At 39.6% G+C, this 18,844-nt stretch overlaps 2 protein-coding genes across 2 annotated transcripts; one reads left to right on the top strand and one right to left on the bottom strand.

Annotated features, from left to right (window-relative positions):
• Positions 1-937: 937 nt before the first annotated feature.
• On the bottom strand, positions 938-3,585 carry cfap20 (cilia and flagella associated protein 20). The gene is made up of 6 exons (XM_070922092.1): positions 3,283-3,585; positions 2,052-2,131; positions 1,833-1,944; positions 1,518-1,706; positions 1,303-1,416; positions 938-1,116 (listed from the first exon to the last, which is right to left on the bottom strand). The coding sequence occupies exons 1-6, from the start codon at positions 3,364-3,366 to the stop codon at positions 1,111-1,113; spliced, it is 585 nt and encodes a 194-aa protein (XP_070778193.1). The 5' UTR covers positions 3,367-3,585; the 3' UTR covers positions 938-1,110.
• A 5,349-nt stretch (positions 3,586-8,934) lies between these two features.
• Positions 8,935-11,796, top strand: LOC139299412 (G-protein coupled receptor 20). The gene is made up of 4 exons (XM_070922311.1): positions 8,935-9,120; positions 9,591-9,847; positions 9,967-10,099; positions 11,209-11,796. Exons 1-4 carry the CDS (start codon positions 8,935-8,937, stop codon positions 11,794-11,796), a joined length of 1,164 nt encoding a protein of 387 aa, XP_070778412.1.
• Positions 11,797-18,844: the final 7,048 nt, after the last annotated feature.

Here is an 18,844-nt window from a genome sequence, read left to right as displayed (position 1 = left end):
TATTTCAATGCCAAGAGCTGCTATCTGGGTAGCAAAATACAAAATGCATGTTCCACTTCATTCTTTTTAGTTGGGCAGAAAGACTAAAACACTAAACCGTAAAATTAAAGTCAGTCAGTGTCAGAAAATGCTGCCAAAATTCAATGGTAAATAGATTTAATATAATCGAACCGTGCAAACAGGAATTTATTTGACTCTCCTGTGAGAATTTTATTTATTATTTATGTTGTTTACTTTTAATTCTGCCTTGCTTTCTTTTGTTTTTGTGAGATTTCTTGAAAATTGAGAATATGAAGTGACAGGATGTTGACCTCTGAGTTTAACGTAAGAATTATTACCACAGCTTGAGATCAAACTCTGAGAATATGTGGCATCTCCAGGTCATTTTTTATTTATTTTTTGGTTATTTTATCCACCTAAAGCCCAGAACCTGTCTCCACATTATTACTGCACTGAGTCTGCTGTTGGATTATGAGTTGAAAATGCTGAAGATGCAGCTTTAAGTTAAAGTGTCTTGTTAATTTTGTTTGCCGATGATGGTGTGAGTCAACATGTAGTCAAATGAATGTATTACTGATGTGTTCTTACTGTATACAGAAATCCAAAGTGAAACAAAGATTATACGTTTTGGGAATGCATATCATTTTCATAGCCTTTCACTTGAAATTATTTGTGTTGTTTGATAAAGATTATTTATATTTGATGAATGGACTCTTCTATATTTCTTTGTATTTTTAAAAACAAGCTCTGGGCCTTCAACAGCGGACTCTCGTGAATAACCTGGTTTGCCAGCAAATATAAGATGGCTGCTGTACAATATGTGTGGTTTTCCAGACACAAACTATTGTGTTTATTGTAAGAATGAATCAATGTGGAAGCCAATATCAACTTGTGATGATACTATCATCTACAATACACATTGAAAACTGAGGACAGATGAGTCCATAAAAAACTTTATTGTGCAGAGAGCAACACAAGACGACACTCAAAACTCATAGTTCCAAAATAACAATATTACAAAGTTTTAAAGTTCATCATATGTCTACACATGGAAAATCTTACAGCTAAACTCCACATCAGGTCTGGGGGAACAGTGCAGGTTGAGAATCTCTACTGCTGCAAGAAGCAAAACACAAACAGACAAGTGTTAGACAAACTTCTAAAAGTGCAACTATCCATTGTCTAAACCACATATTTGACTCCAGGTTAAAATATTCCCATATGTAACATATATGAGCATAATTATGTGGTTATATGTAGTGTATGACCAAGTAGATGCAGGGTTATTAGTGTGTGTTTTACCTTGGCTTTCTGGTTCTGGACAGGCAGGTAGAGTTTAAACTCTGCTGGGAGCTCATCCTCAGAGTACAGTCTGTCTGAGAAATACACTCTCCTTATTCGACAGTTCGCATGAATCTGAGAGGAAAACAGAAGTACAGTCTTAGACAATCACTGCAGAGATTAACACTCGTAGCACCTGGAGACGGTTGGCTCCTAGTCTGCCTCCATGCACTAACCTGTACACGCAGCGTCTCAATGTAATTAGTTCCGTAGGCCCTCCTGGTGAAGTCCGACAGGTTGAACTGGATCTGGTTCCAGCCATCATCCAGCCTCATAGGCATGGTGCAGATAAACGGCTTCACTCGTGTCGTGCTTTGATAGTTACTCGCCCGAAACCGCCGGCGGACATTTTTATCATCTAACACCTGAGAGTAGTAAAGATGGGGAGAAAGCATGAGTGACAATGTGTCCTGACACTGCAAGGTTCAATCCTAAAATGTACACATTTGTTTGTTAATGCCACCAAGACATGGAAGGGGTCTGTATCCTACCTGGACTTCAAAGGTGAAATACTTCTTGAGGTTCTTGATGATCATAACGAGAAAAGGAAGCTTGATGCCCAGAGTCTTCTTGGGGTCTGCAGGACATGTTATATACGTGGTGCTGCAGGGAGAAGACGAAATATAAAGACAAGGGGGGCGGATGAGGGTGACTGGTGCTTGAATGACTTGACCTTAGCTAAAGAATCAGATAAACAGACACAAACTCACCTGACATTTGTCCCCTCAACCTCCAACACCAGTGAGTGGATGTCATTGTCTGTGATTCTCTTGATGTGACCATTCCTCACCTGTCAACACGTAGAAATATTATTTTATTATATTAGATTCTAAATATATTATTCTTAAGGTCTATATAGAGAAATCAAGCTGAATCTCGCTGGTAAAGGAGCTCTATCACCATCATTCAACTTTGCAGATATAAGTTTATTTTTAGAGATATCTGTATCTGTGTATATGTCGGCCAAAAAAATAAATTGTTGTGCAGAAATGCCAAAGATATGTTTGAAGTAATGTAGAAACAGTGTGACCATTACATAGTTTGCCAACGTTATTTTTCGACTGTAAAATGTCCAGTACATATCTTGGTCTCTAAAACACAAATTTAAGGGTTCCTTATCAAAATAAGTATAATGTTACAGATGACTATCGGCTGATCCTAATTTCAATTTCGCCAATATCAAATCCAGTATCAGTCGGGATATAGTTCAGGTGCTGTGCTGATGGGGGGGGGGGGGGGGGGGGAGCAGTCAGTCAGGATGATGAAGTCAGTGAATATTGTCAAGACCTTTTGCATCTTCAAAGTGTTAAGTTAGCTAACCTCCAACTGTCTTAAACAAATGATATCCTCCACTGTTGCTATTTTTACCTGTTGCTTAGCAACATCGCCTTTCGGCCCACCTTGTATCCTGCTATAGTTATCTAAATGTAAGAATCAGTGAGACCTGGCGGCTGTCTGGATTTTGAAAGGATCAGCTTCAATCAGTAATACACATTTTCATGTTTGATCAGCGCCACTAAGATCCATATTGGTGCTTTGACTCACTACTGTAAACTACAGTAAACTGTGTTTAGTTTCAAAATATCAACAGTGGCATAACAACGGGAAACAGCAACAGGGAAGAAACGTAGTTTTGCGCTATTAAAAGCTGGCGTAATGACTAAATCAGGGTTAGAGTTTATCTTTATTTTTGTTCTTTGCTGGAGCAGGTTAACCCCACTCACCTACATGACAATGTAAGCGTCAAAGGGAGCTAACCAAACTTAGTCAGCTATCAGAACACTGCACCCAAAACACACTGCCACAGAGAGTAACGTTACATCCTTAATATTACGTTAAGCGTTAAACCCAAAACACATAACGCTAGCTTAGTTAGCTTTAGCACGACTAGCTAAAGTAGCTAGATTAGATTCTTAGCATTCATTCTGAATCGCTGCTTACCTTTTTATCCCATATCTGAAGCGGTTTGCTGCCGATGCTGTATAAAATAGACAAGAATCCGCTTTGGAATGTGTTTTTAAACATCTTATTTTATCTTAGCTAGTCCACAGTCGTTTTGTACATGTGTTTAAGTCCACTAAAACTGTTGCTAACAAGTGTTACGTTTGTTTACAGATTTGGTTTCCGTCCCCAACGCTACCACTTCCGTGTGGTACAAAATAACCTGTTCCGCTGCCAGAAATTGAACTGTTTCAGTTAAATAAAAATCAGATTTGTCGTGTATTGTGATATTGACACACGTCTCTCATGGGGACGCTAAAAACGAAGGAGAGCAACCAGTGGTCACCTCTTCATTATATTGGTGTTGCTAGGGAACAGAATCTCTTGGTGTGGTTCACGTCGGTTCTTAAATGTTGACGCATCTCGGTCGCCGTGGCAACACAAAGCCTGAGCAATGTATTCAAGTGTTTTGTGATAATTCACATTTATATTTATATTAAGTTGTTCTTAATCACAATAATTACTATTAATGAGCTATTTTAAGCTAATACGCAAAATATTCCAAATGTCAAATAAATAAGTGGATGTCTATCTAATTTCCAAAATATCTTAGAAGTTGTTTCAGGTGTCATTTTGTGAAATATTTTAATAAATATTTTATTTTTAGAGAAGACAATTGCTTGTCAGAGTAACTTCATTTCACTACTGAATTATTGCTCAGCACTGGGCTGCATTAAAATGTTATACTCTAGGAAAAAAATCTTTTTTATATGGTATTTTATAATATTGAAGATATATCAGCTTCCTTTTTTACTACACAGGTTAAATTATGAATCCTCTGCTTCATTCTGGCAGCTCTTTAAAGGTACCCTGCTCATCGTCAGTATCAGTCGTCAGTAGCTTCCTGTCATCAGACCCTCTCTGGTTAGTAAACACACACAACTTTAAAACTCTACACTCCCAGTTTGTAACGCAGACTTTCTCTTAAAAGTCCAAGCAAAGATAATCAAGCGATGTTACTTTAGTAATTCTCTAGAAAGCTCTTTTAAACCCATAGAAAACATTATACATCAGATTTTATAGGCAGTGCACTCGTAAATTGACTTTTAGATGTTAAGATGTTGGGGCCCCCCTTTAATTTCAGAATACAATAATAGCAACAGTCTCTAGAAATAGACTTCCTACACACAATTATATTTCAGAACTCCTTTCACCCAGTAAATCCCACTGACGTGTCAAGTGGGACATCCTTCCTCTCTGTCTGCAGCACTTTAAACAAGCCGGACCAGGATAGTTCTGACCATGGTTTTCAAATATTTGAACAAGCCATGAAACGTTCAATTAAACATTAGCCAGGCACTTTGCAAAATGACATCACCAGCAATGCAACATAAATCAAAAGTCTCCTAATGTGAATTTAAGATGAATTAATTCACAGGTATTCAGGCCAGGTCTGTGCTGCTGCAGTTTGTTTGACATTTTGACAGTCTGGAATGGTGGCTATCTCTCTAGTTGTTTACATCACACTGGGTTATGAGGTGCTGCATCACTCTAAATAGTATATCTCTGTTAAAATAAATGCAAAAGACCTCCTCTCCATCTCTCTCTCTACATGTGCTCTTTCTTTCTCTCTCTATTCCTAGAAGTGGGAGTGTAAATTTGATGAAACTGGTTCACAGGCTGGCAGCTTTGTAAAAACATCTACAGAAACAGTTTATGTTTCTTTGTCTGTTTCTCTCTGTTAGCCCCCCTCTCTCTTCTCTAATTGAGTCAGGTATTTACACAGAGACAAACAAAGGTAGAGAAGAACATATATTTTTTTCTTCCTTCAGACGCTTTCAGTGTGGGACCACCCCGGAGGCAGCTTTAAATAAACTTTATTGAAAACCTACTTGAATGAAATAGTCCAATCCAGTCTCTCCTTCCCTTTGTCTCACAAAGACAAGATAATGTTTCTGTTTCTCTTCATTTTTGCATATTTCTTCTGTCTATTTCGACTGTCAGTCATTTACTCACCTGTTATTTCGGATCCTGTTATTTCCAGTCCAACCAGCAGTTGCCTATCCTTTATGAGCTATACAAGCATTAGAGTCTTTTGCATGTTTTTCTGCCAGTTTCTTGTCTGCCTTTTTGGACGCTAAGCCCTCTATTATATGCCTTTTTGTTGCCTGTTTTGACTGCTTACCTGTTGCCAACCTTTGCCTGCCTCAACATCAAATAAACTTGCTTTTAACTTATCTGCCTGGTCTGTGAGTCATGGTTTTGGGTCTAAGAATTGTTTTACTGAGCCAGCACACACTGTTCTTCTGTTTGGCTTCAACTTCCTCTCTTCTATCCTTTCCAAATCGCTATTACAAGTATTCAAAAAGAGAGTAAGAAAGAAAAAGAGACTGGGACAAAGCAGAGATGCAGAGAGATAAGGTAAAAGGGAGTGATCAAGAGGGGAGGAAAGATGGAGAGGCGAGGAAGAGTCTTTCCTACTGTATTCCATTCAGATTTGTGTTTATTCCTGTATTGTATATCTCTGTGGGACAGGAGAGTGACATGAGGAAGAGATGAGGAGGAGGTCTAGCTGTCTGATTGTACACTCTGCTCTGCTGGAGAAATTGTCCCGCCCAGAGGGGTTCATATCTCAACTCTCTTCTCACTCATGTCTGTCTGCTAACCAACAACAGAAAGAATAGAGGACACAGGAAGAAAGAAGAAGTAGAAGTGGGAGACTGGATACAGGATATAAACATCAAACATTTAAGAAGTCGTAGGTGAATCGACTGGGTGAGGGCTTTTTCACTCTGTCTTTGTCTTCACAAGGTATGTTTCATTGTTATGTCTTGGTTTTTTTTCCAGACAAGGAAAGATCATTAAAATGTTGCATTTTAGCTCATTTTTCTGTAATAATATTGAAAAGAAACATATTTATTTCACCTAACAATACTTTGCCTGATGCTCCAGGAAAAAGTCCCTGTAGTCACAGCTTCTCTCACCAGTAGGTTACATGGCAGCTCACTGATTTTTGATGGGACATTGTTTGAAAACAGGGGCTTTCATTCACCAGAGATTACATGACGTCAATGTTACTGTTCTGTGTTAAACTAATTCAAAGTTATTAAGATTAAGTTAAAGGACGCCAGAGATTTGATAGCTGATTTTATACGATCCAATCTTAGCACTTATATATAAATCCAGGCCCCAGGCAGTCAGCAGGAGGCACACGCACATCCATAACATCTTTGCAGGTGCTGATAATAGTAAATCTGTCATTACACATGGACATGACAATGTACAAGAAAAGCAGAATCAGGAACCAGATAGCAGTGTGTGGGTATTTTTCTAACCCAGGCCCCCGGCCATGTTTTATCCAGCTGTCTGTGTGATGATGAAGAGTGGAAAGACCTTCCTCGGCAGGAGGTGTTAACAGATAGGAGCTCATCCATCTCTGGCATTTAAGGACAGGAAAGACGTTTTTGGCCGAAACCAGTGGATCTGTCAAATAATACTTTTAAGAATAAGCTGCATAGCTGTGGTTTGGGGAAAATCCATTTGGTGTTCTGCCTTGTTTTTGGTGAAGAAGTCCTGCTCGAAAATGAAATAAAAGGGTGCACTCAGAGAAAGCACAGAGCACAGAGAAAAACACAGAATACAGCAATCTCTCATGTAAAATATCTAAGACTGTACCAACTTTAGCAGAAAGTTGTGTGTTCATGTGGGACTCTGTCACTCATAGTAAGAAGCTGATTAAGATGTTCTGGCTGCATGGAGTGCATGGAGATATTTATAACATGTGCCATGTTATAAATATCTGTTAGTTATTAAGTTACTTTCTGGTAGTAAGTAGAGTTTTAGATATAACTGGGTTTCGTAATCTAGTTTTGAGAAATTTCTACGTGCATGAACTGCATGTATCAAGAATGAAAGTTCACTCTAAAACTTGGAAATAGTAGTAAACCATCCATACTCAAGGTCCACTCTCTAGCTTTTACCAGAGCTTTGCTTTCAACCGTATCACATGGTGTCACATTATGCTTGACTTTCACAGAAACATGAACTAGACGTCTTGTAGGTTCTAGGGATGAAATCATCAACTACTGAGCTCACATGTCAACAGATCCATCTCCCTGACAACTGAGCAAACTCCAACTGCTGATGAAGAACAAATTCACCAATGCATTACCACATAGGCGTCTTTATTAACAGCTTCCCAGTTAAGATTTTCCACCATTTTATCTCTCCTCACATCCTCTAACTCAAATTCTTGGTCTATTTTTAGGTTACTGTATAGTTCATCTTCATCTTAAAACCTCTTGAAAGTGAACAGCGTCGGCACGTTGAGGATTTTAAAGCCTCCCCTCCTTCAAACAGGATGTGTCACATTCATCAAATTTATGTGACCAACGTATATCTCGTGTTCAACACAACATGTGTCAGCAGTGTGTTAAATAGCAGCACACACTGACACGGGTCATATTAACACTGTACGCTGTGTTTAAAGTAACACACAAGGTCACGTACTTTGTTGAAAGTGTCATGTCCTTTCAGAGAGCATATGAAGATGGATTCAGTCATCGCTGCAGTACGAGAGGACGTTGTTTATAAGACGAGGATTTCTAAAGTCTCTCTGTCTGGATTAACTTCTGCTGATGTTGACCACTCTTCATCCCTCGGGGTTATTACTCTGTCATTTAGTTTTTAGTATGTGTGTGTCTGCTCACCGAGCTGGAATATATCAAGTTGTTTTAGGCCAATTGGAGCACAATGCATCACTTAAGATTTGAGCTTTTTAAGTCTATTTATAATACGGCTGACTCCAGGGTATAAGGTTGAGGCATCCGTCTCCCACAAACATTATGGAAGTTCCTGCCATTAGTTGCTGGAAGATGGTTAAAATCAGACAGTTTGGAAACAATCCTAACTGCTTTTAGCCTTTAAACTACAAACAATTGAGTCTGGGAGAATTATCAAGTTTATCTCTTCACTATAACAAAGTCACAAATGAATCAAAATTCAGCTCATTGCTATAATGACTTGTATAATCAAGAAAAGCTAATAATGACATTAAAGGAGTTGAACTCAGTAAACACAACAACAAATCGCCCTGTATGCAGATGATGTATTACTGTTCTCAGTGAAAACAACAGTGGAAACAATAACAGCTTCATCTCAGAATAACACAGAGAGTGCAAAGTGTTTTGCACACATGCTTCTCTGTACATATCCTTTTTTTCTGTGCTTTCAACCGTATCAGCAATTTGAGTTTGCTCAGTTGTCATGGAGACAAATTTACACCAAAGTAAAACACCAAAATATGGAGGGTCAATCATTTTCTTGTTGAAATGTCACATTTGTAGCCTGTTCACCAAAACTAGATTGCCAAACCCAGGTATACCTAAAACTAAGTTACTTGCTACCGGTTTAGAAAATAACTTAATAGCTCCTACTTCCGCTAATATTATCACTAATCACTAAATTTGACAAATATTTATTCTATGGCACACATATATATTCACAGGGCACCTCGTGCAGCTTTGTGTTTCCAGTCCTACACAGCAGGTTTAATTTTACGTTGTTATGCACAAGACTAATATCTTCTTTTGTCTTGTCACATCTTCTGCCATTCAAGACGCCAACCTGTCATTCATTTATCCTTTTCAACCAATGGAGAGCCTACTCACCAACATCAGTTCCTCCTCCACCACTGAGCCTGTCCTGCCCCTCCTGAACCCTGACCCAAGTAACTGCAGTACCTGGGACCAGCGGTGGGGGGCACCATACCTGCATAGGTTAGCCCACCTGGATGTGCAGCTGTACCAAGACTTCTACGCTGTTTGGGTCTCTCTCATTGTAAGCCAAGATACCGTACCAGTTGATAGGAAAAGGGATCATGTTAGTCCACTTTTCCACCCAAATAAAGCTTGATTTAATGATTACCATCACTGTTAAAGATGAAAATGTATAAAGACCATGTTGTTTTTATCAATACATCCATTTTCCATACGTCCTTATCCTGTTAAGGGTTGTGAGGAGCCAATATCCAAACAGGAATTGGAGTAAAGGCAGAACAAACAAACAAACAGAATAATCGATTCAAGAAAAAAAAAATACAATCAATTTAGATTTTCTTTTAAAAAATAGTGTAATATGACTTTATATTGGTTTGAAGTACAGCCATCCTGTCAGTGCTCTTCACACAGGTTGGAAAAATGAGTGTGGTAAAGTGAAGGACTACAAATCTCCCAAAACTGCTCTTAAGCAGTGCACTGAACCCTGAAATCTTCAACTTGACTCTGACGGCCCTTTCCTCCCTGCTGCAGGTGTGTAACTGTCTGATGCTGGTGGTCGGTGTGATCCTCAACAGTCTGGCTCTCTATGTCTTCTGCGGGGCCTCCACCCACTCCTCAGCCTCTGTAGTTTACACCATAAACCTCGCTGTAGCTGACCTGCTGGTGGCGCTGTCGCTGCCCGCTCGCATCGCTCTGTACCACAGTGGAGGGAACTGTGTGGCCTGCTCCTACGTGCACACCTTCAGCTACTTTGTCAACATGTACTGTAGTATACTGTTTCTGACCAGGTGGGTGGGTCGCGCCTTCATTCAACATTTAAAATGAATGGACACTATCAGCATGTACAGCAGAAACGTTTTGCACCTTCTCTTCTCTCTGAGACTCCCCTGCTGCCCCCTCCTCTCAGTATCTGTATAGATCGATATCTCGCTGTCGTCCATGCGTCCAGTACTCTCCATCGATGCAGAACCACAGGAACAGCCAGGTGTGTCAGTGCTACAGTCTGGTTCATTGCAGTTGTGGTCACCTACTCTTTCCAGGTGAAGACACAAGCACTACAAACACAAAATGTTAAATACATAATACATATCTTCTTAAACAGAAAAACCAAATAGTCTCCTCCATCTCCCCTTTTCTCTCCAAAACAAAATTTGAGAAAATTTAAATAAGATTTATGTTGTTTAAGTCTCCTGTGCTCCCCTCTTGTCTTCTAGTCTTTTCTCCCATCTCCGTTTGCCATGCAGACCACTTGTGTGCCGACTATTTTCTCTGATGAAGACATGCTGTCTGTAGTTGCTGAACCTTATCAAAGGCTAACTTTTTGTTTTTCTGATCTCCTCACCCTCATCTTATCTCCTTTCTCCTATAATCTCAAATCTTATCTCACCTTTTCTCTTCTTCTTCTTTTCCAAATTACACTAACACAAATAACAGTGGAAATCCCTCAAATCCAGCAGCTACTTGTCAACCATATAATATCTTAACAATTTCAGTTGATAAAGTTTGAGCTTCTGTAAGTGGCACTTACTTATCTGATCAGATGGGGTATCACTGCTCATGCCAATCTTACATCTATTCAGTCTAATAATCCAAACAAAAAGGTCACTGCGTCACTTGAGCTGAGGGTTCAAGGAAAGGCCATATCAGGGGAATTTGGTACGATTGGCAGCCCGTAAACTCCCAACCATGGCTTTAATAGTATAAACTTAACCCCAAGGACCTCTTTATGACGTAAAACATTGGGTAGAGCATCTTGGGAGGAGGAGTTGCAGCCTAGGAGGCCCAAACATTCCCCACTAAATGGGTCACGATGTGTTTAGAAGAGCAAATGTGAAGCTTTGAATGGGCTAGGGCAGTGGTTCCCAACCTGTGGGTTGGTACCCCACGAGGGGTCCCAAGATAAATCTAAAGAGGTCACAATTTTTTTATCATATTTTATTTTTTGCTTTTTTCTTGTGAAATACTTGATACCTTTTCAAGCTTTTAAAGAGCCTTCAAATTAAACATACCTCTGGGCTAGGGACTGGATCCTTGTTGTGTTACATTAGACTGCAGAGCATAAAAGAAAACCAGACTTGTTGAGTAACGTTCAAGGAGAACGAGCACTTTCACACTTGATGTGTTGGGATCTCTCCTCTGCTCTCCACAGACCACAGCGCTGGAGTTCAGCTCCTCCTGTGTGCTCCTCCCTGCTCTCTTCTACCTCACCATCCTGGAGTTCCTCCTCCCGCTGCTGGCCGTGGTGGGCTTCACTCTACGCGTCGCCTGTTTTCTCTCCTTCAGCCACGGCCCGATGCCCCAGCAGAGCATTGCAAGGAGGGCACGGGCCGTCAGGTTGCTGGCCACCGTCTTGGTGGTCTTCACTATCTGCTTCACACCGTTCCACATCCGGCAGGTGCTGGTTTACTTCCGGGTCAAAGTTGGAGGGGAGGGGCTCGGGCAGGGGGCGGGGAATGTGCTTGCCTATCACATCACAGTGACCCTGAGCAGCCTGAACAGCTGCCTGGATCCAGTGGTTTACTGCTTTGTGACGGACAGCTTCAAGAGAGTGTGGAGGACGAGGAGGAGGGGCGCGAGGGAGGGGGACGGGGAGGTGGGGCACACAAGTGGGGGAGAAGGGGAGATGAATTCAGTGAATAAATGTTCGGGTATGGCACTGGCGATAGCTCACAGCATGGCCACACTCACCCTCACCAGCACTCCCCTCTCTGCTGCCAACATGGAACAGTCCACCTAAAGATAGGTGACCCCCTCGACACCTCGTGAATGGAACAGTCCAGAGAGACTCACGGAGAGTGATGGATAAACAGATGCAGAGAAAGATTCAGAGGCTGGAAAAGAACAAAGTAAATAATAACAGAAAGATGTCAAAAAACAGAAATGTAAATAAACACTGCAGGCAACACTTCAATGGCTGCCTCCCTCCATCCATCCTCCTCCCTTTATCTCTCCATGTCCTCATCTGTTCGTCCCCCTGACCTTGCTTGGATGTCAACCTTAGAACGAATACTGGACTACAAAGGGACAGTTTTGCAAACTGATGAGCTTGTCCTGTTGGAGACATGCCTCATTAAATTGGGATCTTAATAACAGAAAGAATATTGAAAGATCTTGAATTACACTGAGTAGTTCAGTCTGCCAACTCACGTGCAGTGAATTATTATGAAACTTAGGACATATACGCTGTAATAAAAAGCTGCACCATGTAACCATAAAACTGCAACGTCATCGGTTCAGTTCCACCAAGGGACCTTTGTCTGTCTGTATCTTCACTGTTCAATAAAGGTGAAAATGCCAAAATGCCAAAGTGGTGTTTTGTTTCATCAAAGCATTGTGGCCATTATGACATTTTAAATGGAAACACTCATTGTGTGCTGTCTTATTATTTCTCTCTCTATGTTTGACCAGTATTCCTGTGTGTGTGTAAAGCCAAAGCGGAGGTTAAACTTACATCAACCAGATTAAAATGCAGAATGATAGAAAGAGCCTCGAGTCAACATACTAAATAAGCGAGACGCAAAGCTCTCTCCAGAAGTATAAACACTTGTAACAGTTAGTCTTTCAACTACATAGTGCAGCTCTCTTTAACGCCTTTGTTTATCATTTTTAAGTGTCTAAATGGAGACATGTCGTCAGCGTCACACAGAAAACGCACATCTCTACAACAGCTTTCAAGGAGATTATGAAAAACAAAAGCACTAATTGAGTTTCAACACATGTTCTATTTTATTTTTCTGTCACTTTAGAGGACGTGATCATAAAACATCTGGGAGAGAACAGGAACATACAGCAGATGATACTGTAAGTGCTTCATGTAGACATGTGTGTGTTAAAGTTAAAGGGAATTGTGCTCTTTTATTTTTACATTTATGTAAATTTGGGAAAACACTGAACTGTAAAAAAAAAAAAAAAAAAAAAAAAAGGGTTAGGGTTAGTTTTGTTTTTAACCATTTTCTCAGATTTTTACCTGAGTAAAAAGTTCACAGAGATACACCTTGCTGCTGTCGCATTCAATGTCAAACTGTTAAAATATGTAAGACTGCCTACATAAAAAAATTCAGCAAATCATTTTGTGTAAGCCAGTAAAAGTCTGATCCACAGAGTCTGTTTGATTTGTTCCAGCAGAGGACAGTGTCTCACCGCGGCAGCAGGTTGTGTTGGAACAGGGTATCATACTGATTCACAATGAACTGCAACAGTAAATGAAAACAGACCGTGGTAACAAATCAAATAAATACCCGATAATAATTTGACCATTTTACTGTTCACATAGCTGCTGCTCACATTCAGTTAAATCTGTGTGTGTGTGTGTGTGTGTGTGTGTGTGTGTGAATAATAATTCAATAATAACACAACATTTCTAGTTAAATTCTACAGTGAGGCAGTGAAATTCTTGCTCTCAGGCTCCTCCAACAATGCTCAATCAAAAATGTACAAAAGAAAATCACAAGTAAAATGGGAAATGAGAAAAAGAGAGTCAAAGACAAGACATAAATATAAAATATATAATATATATAAAATAGAATAAATCATAATATGAAATGGCATAATAAAACATTGAAACTGATGAAATGAGATATTGTCTTCTACTCCATAAAAGGTGACATTTTCAACCAAATGCCATCTAAATTAAGTTAACTATGTGGTAAATTTGTGTAGGAAGGGTTCACTCTCTAAATGTTTTATTCATTATTGATTTCACATTAGAGAAGATCTGCTCAGTGTCACAGATATTAAGTGAAGTGTCAGTCACAGCAGGAATATGAGTCATTAAATTGACTAGTATTTCCCTTTAATCCCTCCAAAGGGGCAGCAGGTCATTACAGTTCACTTAACGTAATGTTCTGGCTCTGTAAGGTTATACGTCTGCATAAGTACATCTCACACACACACACACACAAACACACATACACACACATGCACTTACCATCAGCTGGTCCTGCAGTCACATGATGAGTCTGGGACACACACGAGTTTCGGGTTCCCTCTCTGGTTTCTCTGTGACCCTGTGAGTGAGGGAGAAATCCGATTCTGCAGGAACAAAGTTTTCTGATCTTCCTCTCCTCTCTCAGCGGTCTGGCCACATGGCATCATGGGAAAGCAGTCGGCTGCTTTGAAGGCGCTGAGTTAGGATGTTTTGCAAAATGTTGAAGTAGTCCTGAAACTGCAGACCAGCAGGTTACTTCACCAGCAGTCACATGGATGATGACATGCAGTACTGAACACCCCCAGCAGATTATTTGTTTAATTGTGACCTTGTGAGGTCTGTGAGGAGAAACTGGCAATAGTCTTATTATTTAAGTTAAGGCTTTCAATATAACTTTGCTCTGAAGGTGTTTTCTTTTCTGGTACCAGTTTAGGAGTTTAGGTCATTTAAGTGAGTTATTCCTGCATCAGTTAACATGCAGTAATACACTGAGTGAAACTGACATACTGTGCATGTTTATTTTTGAAGACATTCCCATTTATAAACTACTGTTGTATTGTCTAGATCTGTGGGTATATATAATATCTGTAATGACCACTTCTCAACATTCACTCAACAAAATTTCGATCCTTCTGAACATCTGGAACGTCTCATACGATGTGAATATTTAACCTAAATCCTCTTTAATCCATTTAAATACATCTTGTAGAGTGCTAACAATCAAATCATCTGCCTATATTTTGATGATATTTTATACCTTTCTGAAATATTATCAATGTCCACAGTTTTTCTTGTGACACCTTCCATTTATCTAAACAAAAGAGAGAGAGAGCATCAACCCAGTGTACACATTTATCCACTTTTCTGTGATGTCAACGTTTGATTCAATGTTTCATCTAATTTTGATGTTTCTGGGTACAACTGCATATTTATTGCACATTTTAAAGAAGTCAGACTTGTGTGTAATGTGATTATAATTTAGTTTCATTACACATTAATGTACGTGGAGCTTGTAATCACATGATTTGAGTTTTCTGTACCATACCTGTAAAGCAGACACGAAACGCTCTGCTCACCCTGCCGCCAGCAGAAAATGTTGAAATACATAAAAAAAAATGAAAACACTTGAAATAATGAAAGGAGTCATTGTTGGTTTACTTCTGAACAGATTTTAAAGGTGCGTTCCATACAGTGTTCATCCAGAGTCCTACATATGAAGGCTCAAGCATATTTACAGAACATAGAGATATATACAGTCTTTATATAGAAAACAAAACTACTAACAAAAATAATCATCTTTTTTATAGCAGCAAAAAAGAAGAAACTAAAAGAGAAATATGTATATTTACATCTTTTTTTTTTTTCAAATAACAAGGCATATTTTATATGGTACACCGCGCATACTTGCTTTCCCATTCTTTAAGTATTCTTCTTGATTTAATCTCTGTGAAGATCAAAGTATATAGGCATTTCTCTCCTCTGTCATTAACACAGTTTACTACAGGCAGAGCCACACACACACCGAGTCTGGCCAGGTTGGACTAACTGCATGGCCGCCACGCTGCTGCCACGGACAGCTGCTGGCTGGAAACAAGAAAACAGCATCACCACATCGACACATTCATTCAATGATCAGGACGGTGGAGCCAACATGGCTGCCACTGGAAAAGTGCAAAGGCCAAACCCTCATGTGTGGCTCTGCCTTAAAAACAGATACAAATAAAAAGACATTTCCTAGTTGAGTTAAAACACCAGAACAATAAAGACTCGTAAATAACCTCCGGTATTGCAGCCATCGATTCCAGAGTTAAGTGTAAACCAGGTGATTGCAAAGAACAGAGAACAAGAACCAAAAACAAACACTGAGATGACATTTTTAAACACACTCTTGCCTTTTGCTTTGCATGTGAGCAGCTGTGAGACGACTGCTGACACACATACACACACACACACACAATCCAGTCCGCTTCTGTAACATCTCCCGTAACAGCAAATAGCTTTAATGTTTTCATTTGGAAACTAAGTGAAAAGTGTCCTTTATAGACAAGAAAGCTAAAAAATATATATATCCACAGTTATTTTTTTCTTCCTTTTGCAACACTACTGTTTTTGTTTTTTTAACTTATTATGTGCAAGTTCTGTGCAATGTCAGACGACCCCCCCTCCCCATCTCCCCTTATTCCCCCTGGCTTGTCGAACATCAAAACAAAAATGATTTCGGCTGAAATCACTTCACATTCATTGACTTTTTAAAAACATTTAAGTCACAAGATGGAATCAAAGGTAAGAACTCAATCTCCCAGCAGGCCGAGCTGCTGTCTGAACATTCCAGAGTCTGCGGTAAAAAAGGCTTGGGACATTAAGAACAACCCCCCCCCCCAAAAAAAATCAAAGACTTCCCACTGCATTGGAACAGAAACACTCAAGTTGCACTTCAAGTATTCGCGGTCGGGAGTTTCTCGCCTACACTTTTAACAAGGAGTGTCGCTCGGGACGACGCACATCTTCCACACACGTATGTTGTGTCAAAAAGCAACAAGATGTGTGCCGTCTTAAACTTTACTCATAAATGTGCAAAAAAAATGTTAAAAAGTCACATGCTTGTTAAGAGTGTACTGACCCTGACCGAGCACGATGCTTCAGCTTAAAGAGTACATGTTGGGTTTTTTTCTTTTTTACACATTTAAGATCAAACAAAAAGACACAAACATCCAGCCATGCATTAGAAAAGACATCCCTGACCTATTAGGACAATAAAGAAAAGAGCTTGTGTGATTTGTACAGAGTCATACTTTGGTGTTTCACACATGCATATTGCTGTTGTCGCATGCAAACCTCCCAAACCCAAAGTTTTTATTATTTTTTTTAAGCTTCATGTTTGTCCTTAAACTGAAGTTGCGCATCCATTTTTTTATCCAGAATATTTTATTGCCCTCGTAGTTACAGAAGCCATTCAGAACTCTGGCATCTGTACCTCCTCGTCTTTTGCCATCGCCCCATCCCTGCTTTTATTGTCCCAGCGCCGCAGCCAGAGCAGGGTCAACCCAGGAAGTAAGATACTGTCTCTGCTCTGCTCTGCTCTGGGACTGACTGAATGTACCTGAAATTATGGAAGGAATCTATTTAGTTAAAAAAAAAACAGGGCAAAACTCTGCATCACCACCAAACCAAGTGAAAAAAACAACAACCACATCCTCAGTGAGTGAACTCTGTTCTCTAAAATCCACAAAAATTTAAATAAGCTTCTCCACTAAATGCTTCTATGAACACCAAAATAAAATGTTCTTTCATTAGTAAATGAACTCACTGCAATTTTACATTTCTATTCCTTTCAATTTGCATGTTCCAGCTGATTGAGAGAAAGGAAAACTGACCCAAATCCATGGCCTTTCACCCTGACAGATGCAGAACAGTTTTCAGAAAGGATTTCACCACCACAAACAACCCTGCTCTGCCCACACAACCCCCACACAGTCCTCTCTCCCCGGCTGATTAACAGAGGCCCTTATTGCAACAAAACATCTGATTTGTCAGAAAACACACAATAAAATCTTAAATCTCTCATTTTGTCTTTCTAACTACAACTTTGTTTGGGTTTTTTTACACGTCCAGCATCGTCAGCTTTTCCAAAGATTTAGATGATTTAATCTTATCGGTCTACACTCAATATCCATCGGTCTTAGTAAGAGTTTAGTTTTAATTTACACTTGAAAGTCTCCCTGTGTTTTTAACAAAATATTTGTTATACACATTGCTGTGTATGGGTGTTAACAGGGTCAAAGTAAAGCTAAACTCATGCCCTCATGAAACAGCAGTTGCTGCCATTTTGCAAAAGCCATTTTGTTAATTTGGATTTAGGGATGCAAAATGGAGCATCAGAGGCATGTTTAATGACACTTGGGCAGGCTTGCTTTTGTTGGTAAACTTCTTTTTGTAATTTGGTAAAATATTCTCAATATTTTGTAGTTTTTCAAGAGCCTAAGTTACATTTTGCCAAGTTGGCTCTCGGTAAAGTCGTAGTTTTCAAGACATTTTGATTTTACTCAATTAGATTTTTCACTCTGCAGGGATTCTCGAAAAACTTTAAATCTGCCTCCATTGTCATATTTTGGATGACATGCAACAATTCAACAATTCTTAAATGTTGTTTCAGTTTAAAGGGATAGTTTGATATTTTGGGAAATGCGCTTATTCGCTTCTTTGCAGAGACTCGCATGAGAAGATCGATACCACTCTCATTTCTGTATGCTAAATATGAAGCTACAGCCACTAGGTGTTTAGCTTAGCTTAGTGTGAAGACTGGAAACAAAGGTAACAAAATCCACCTACCAGTACCTCTGTTTTTGTGCGGATTAAAAACATTAGATACAACGTGTTCATTAGTGAGCTTTAGAGATGCTGGTAGGTGGATTTTGTTACCTTTGAACAGAGCCAGGCTTGCTGTCTCCCAGGGTTTCCAATCTTTATGCTAAGCTAACTGTCTCCTGGAGGTAGCTTCATATTTAACCCAAAATGTCAATTTTTTAAAAAGTGAAAACATTTCTCCAGTCCTCCTTTAATCCCACTCCTCATCGCTCTCTCCTCACCTTCACATCCATTCAGCATAAACTACTCTTATCTGCTACTTATTATATTGGGCCCAGTACAGTGGAAGCAACCTAAACCAGGAGCTACATCCTCCATCGAGGCACAAGTAACAAACCTGCCAACAACAGAAGGATTCATTTTTGCTTCACCTACATAATATATACCCCCTCGAAACATGATGTTTACTATACATTTTTCTTTCAATTTATCCAGGATCCATTATAATATTCTTGTGTCCCATTCCAGAAAAAAAGGTGTCAGGAAGCTCCGT

This window comes from Enoplosus armatus, chromosome 16 (genome assembly GCF_043641665.1).
Source record: "Enoplosus armatus isolate fEnoArm2 chromosome 16, fEnoArm2.hap1, whole genome shotgun sequence".
Classification (NCBI taxonomy): Eukaryota; Metazoa; Chordata; class Actinopteri; order Centrarchiformes; family Enoplosidae; genus Enoplosus; species Enoplosus armatus.
The sequence above is the reverse complement of the archived record's forward strand: the minus strand, read 5'-3'. Positions and strand labels throughout refer to the sequence as shown.

Excerpts from the sequence above, each read along its gene's own strand:
- cfap20 (XM_070922092.1), bottom strand. The coding sequence starts at position 3,366 with ATGTTTAAAAACACATTCCAAAGCGGATTCTTGTCTATTTTATACAGC. Across the intron at positions 2,132-3,282 it reads TTCAGATATGGGATAAAAAG|GTGAGGAATGGTCACATCAA; the intron begins GTAAGCAGCGAT and ends ACGTGTTGACAG. Across the intron at positions 1,417-1,517 it reads TTGAGACGCTGCGTGTACAG|ATTCATGCGAACTGTCGAAT; the intron begins GTTAGTGCATGG and ends TTTTCCTCTCAG.
- LOC139299412 (XM_070922311.1), top strand. The coding sequence starts at position 8,935 with ATGGAGAGCCTACTCACCAACATCAGTTCCTCCTCCACCACTGAGCCT. Across the intron at positions 9,848-9,966 it reads AGTATACTGTTTCTGACCAG|TATCTGTATAGATCGATATC; the intron begins GTGGGTGGGTCG and ends CCCTCCTCTCAG. Across the intron at positions 10,100-11,208 it reads TGGTCACCTACTCTTTCCAG|ACCACAGCGCTGGAGTTCAG; the intron begins GTGAAGACACAA and ends TGCTCTCCACAG.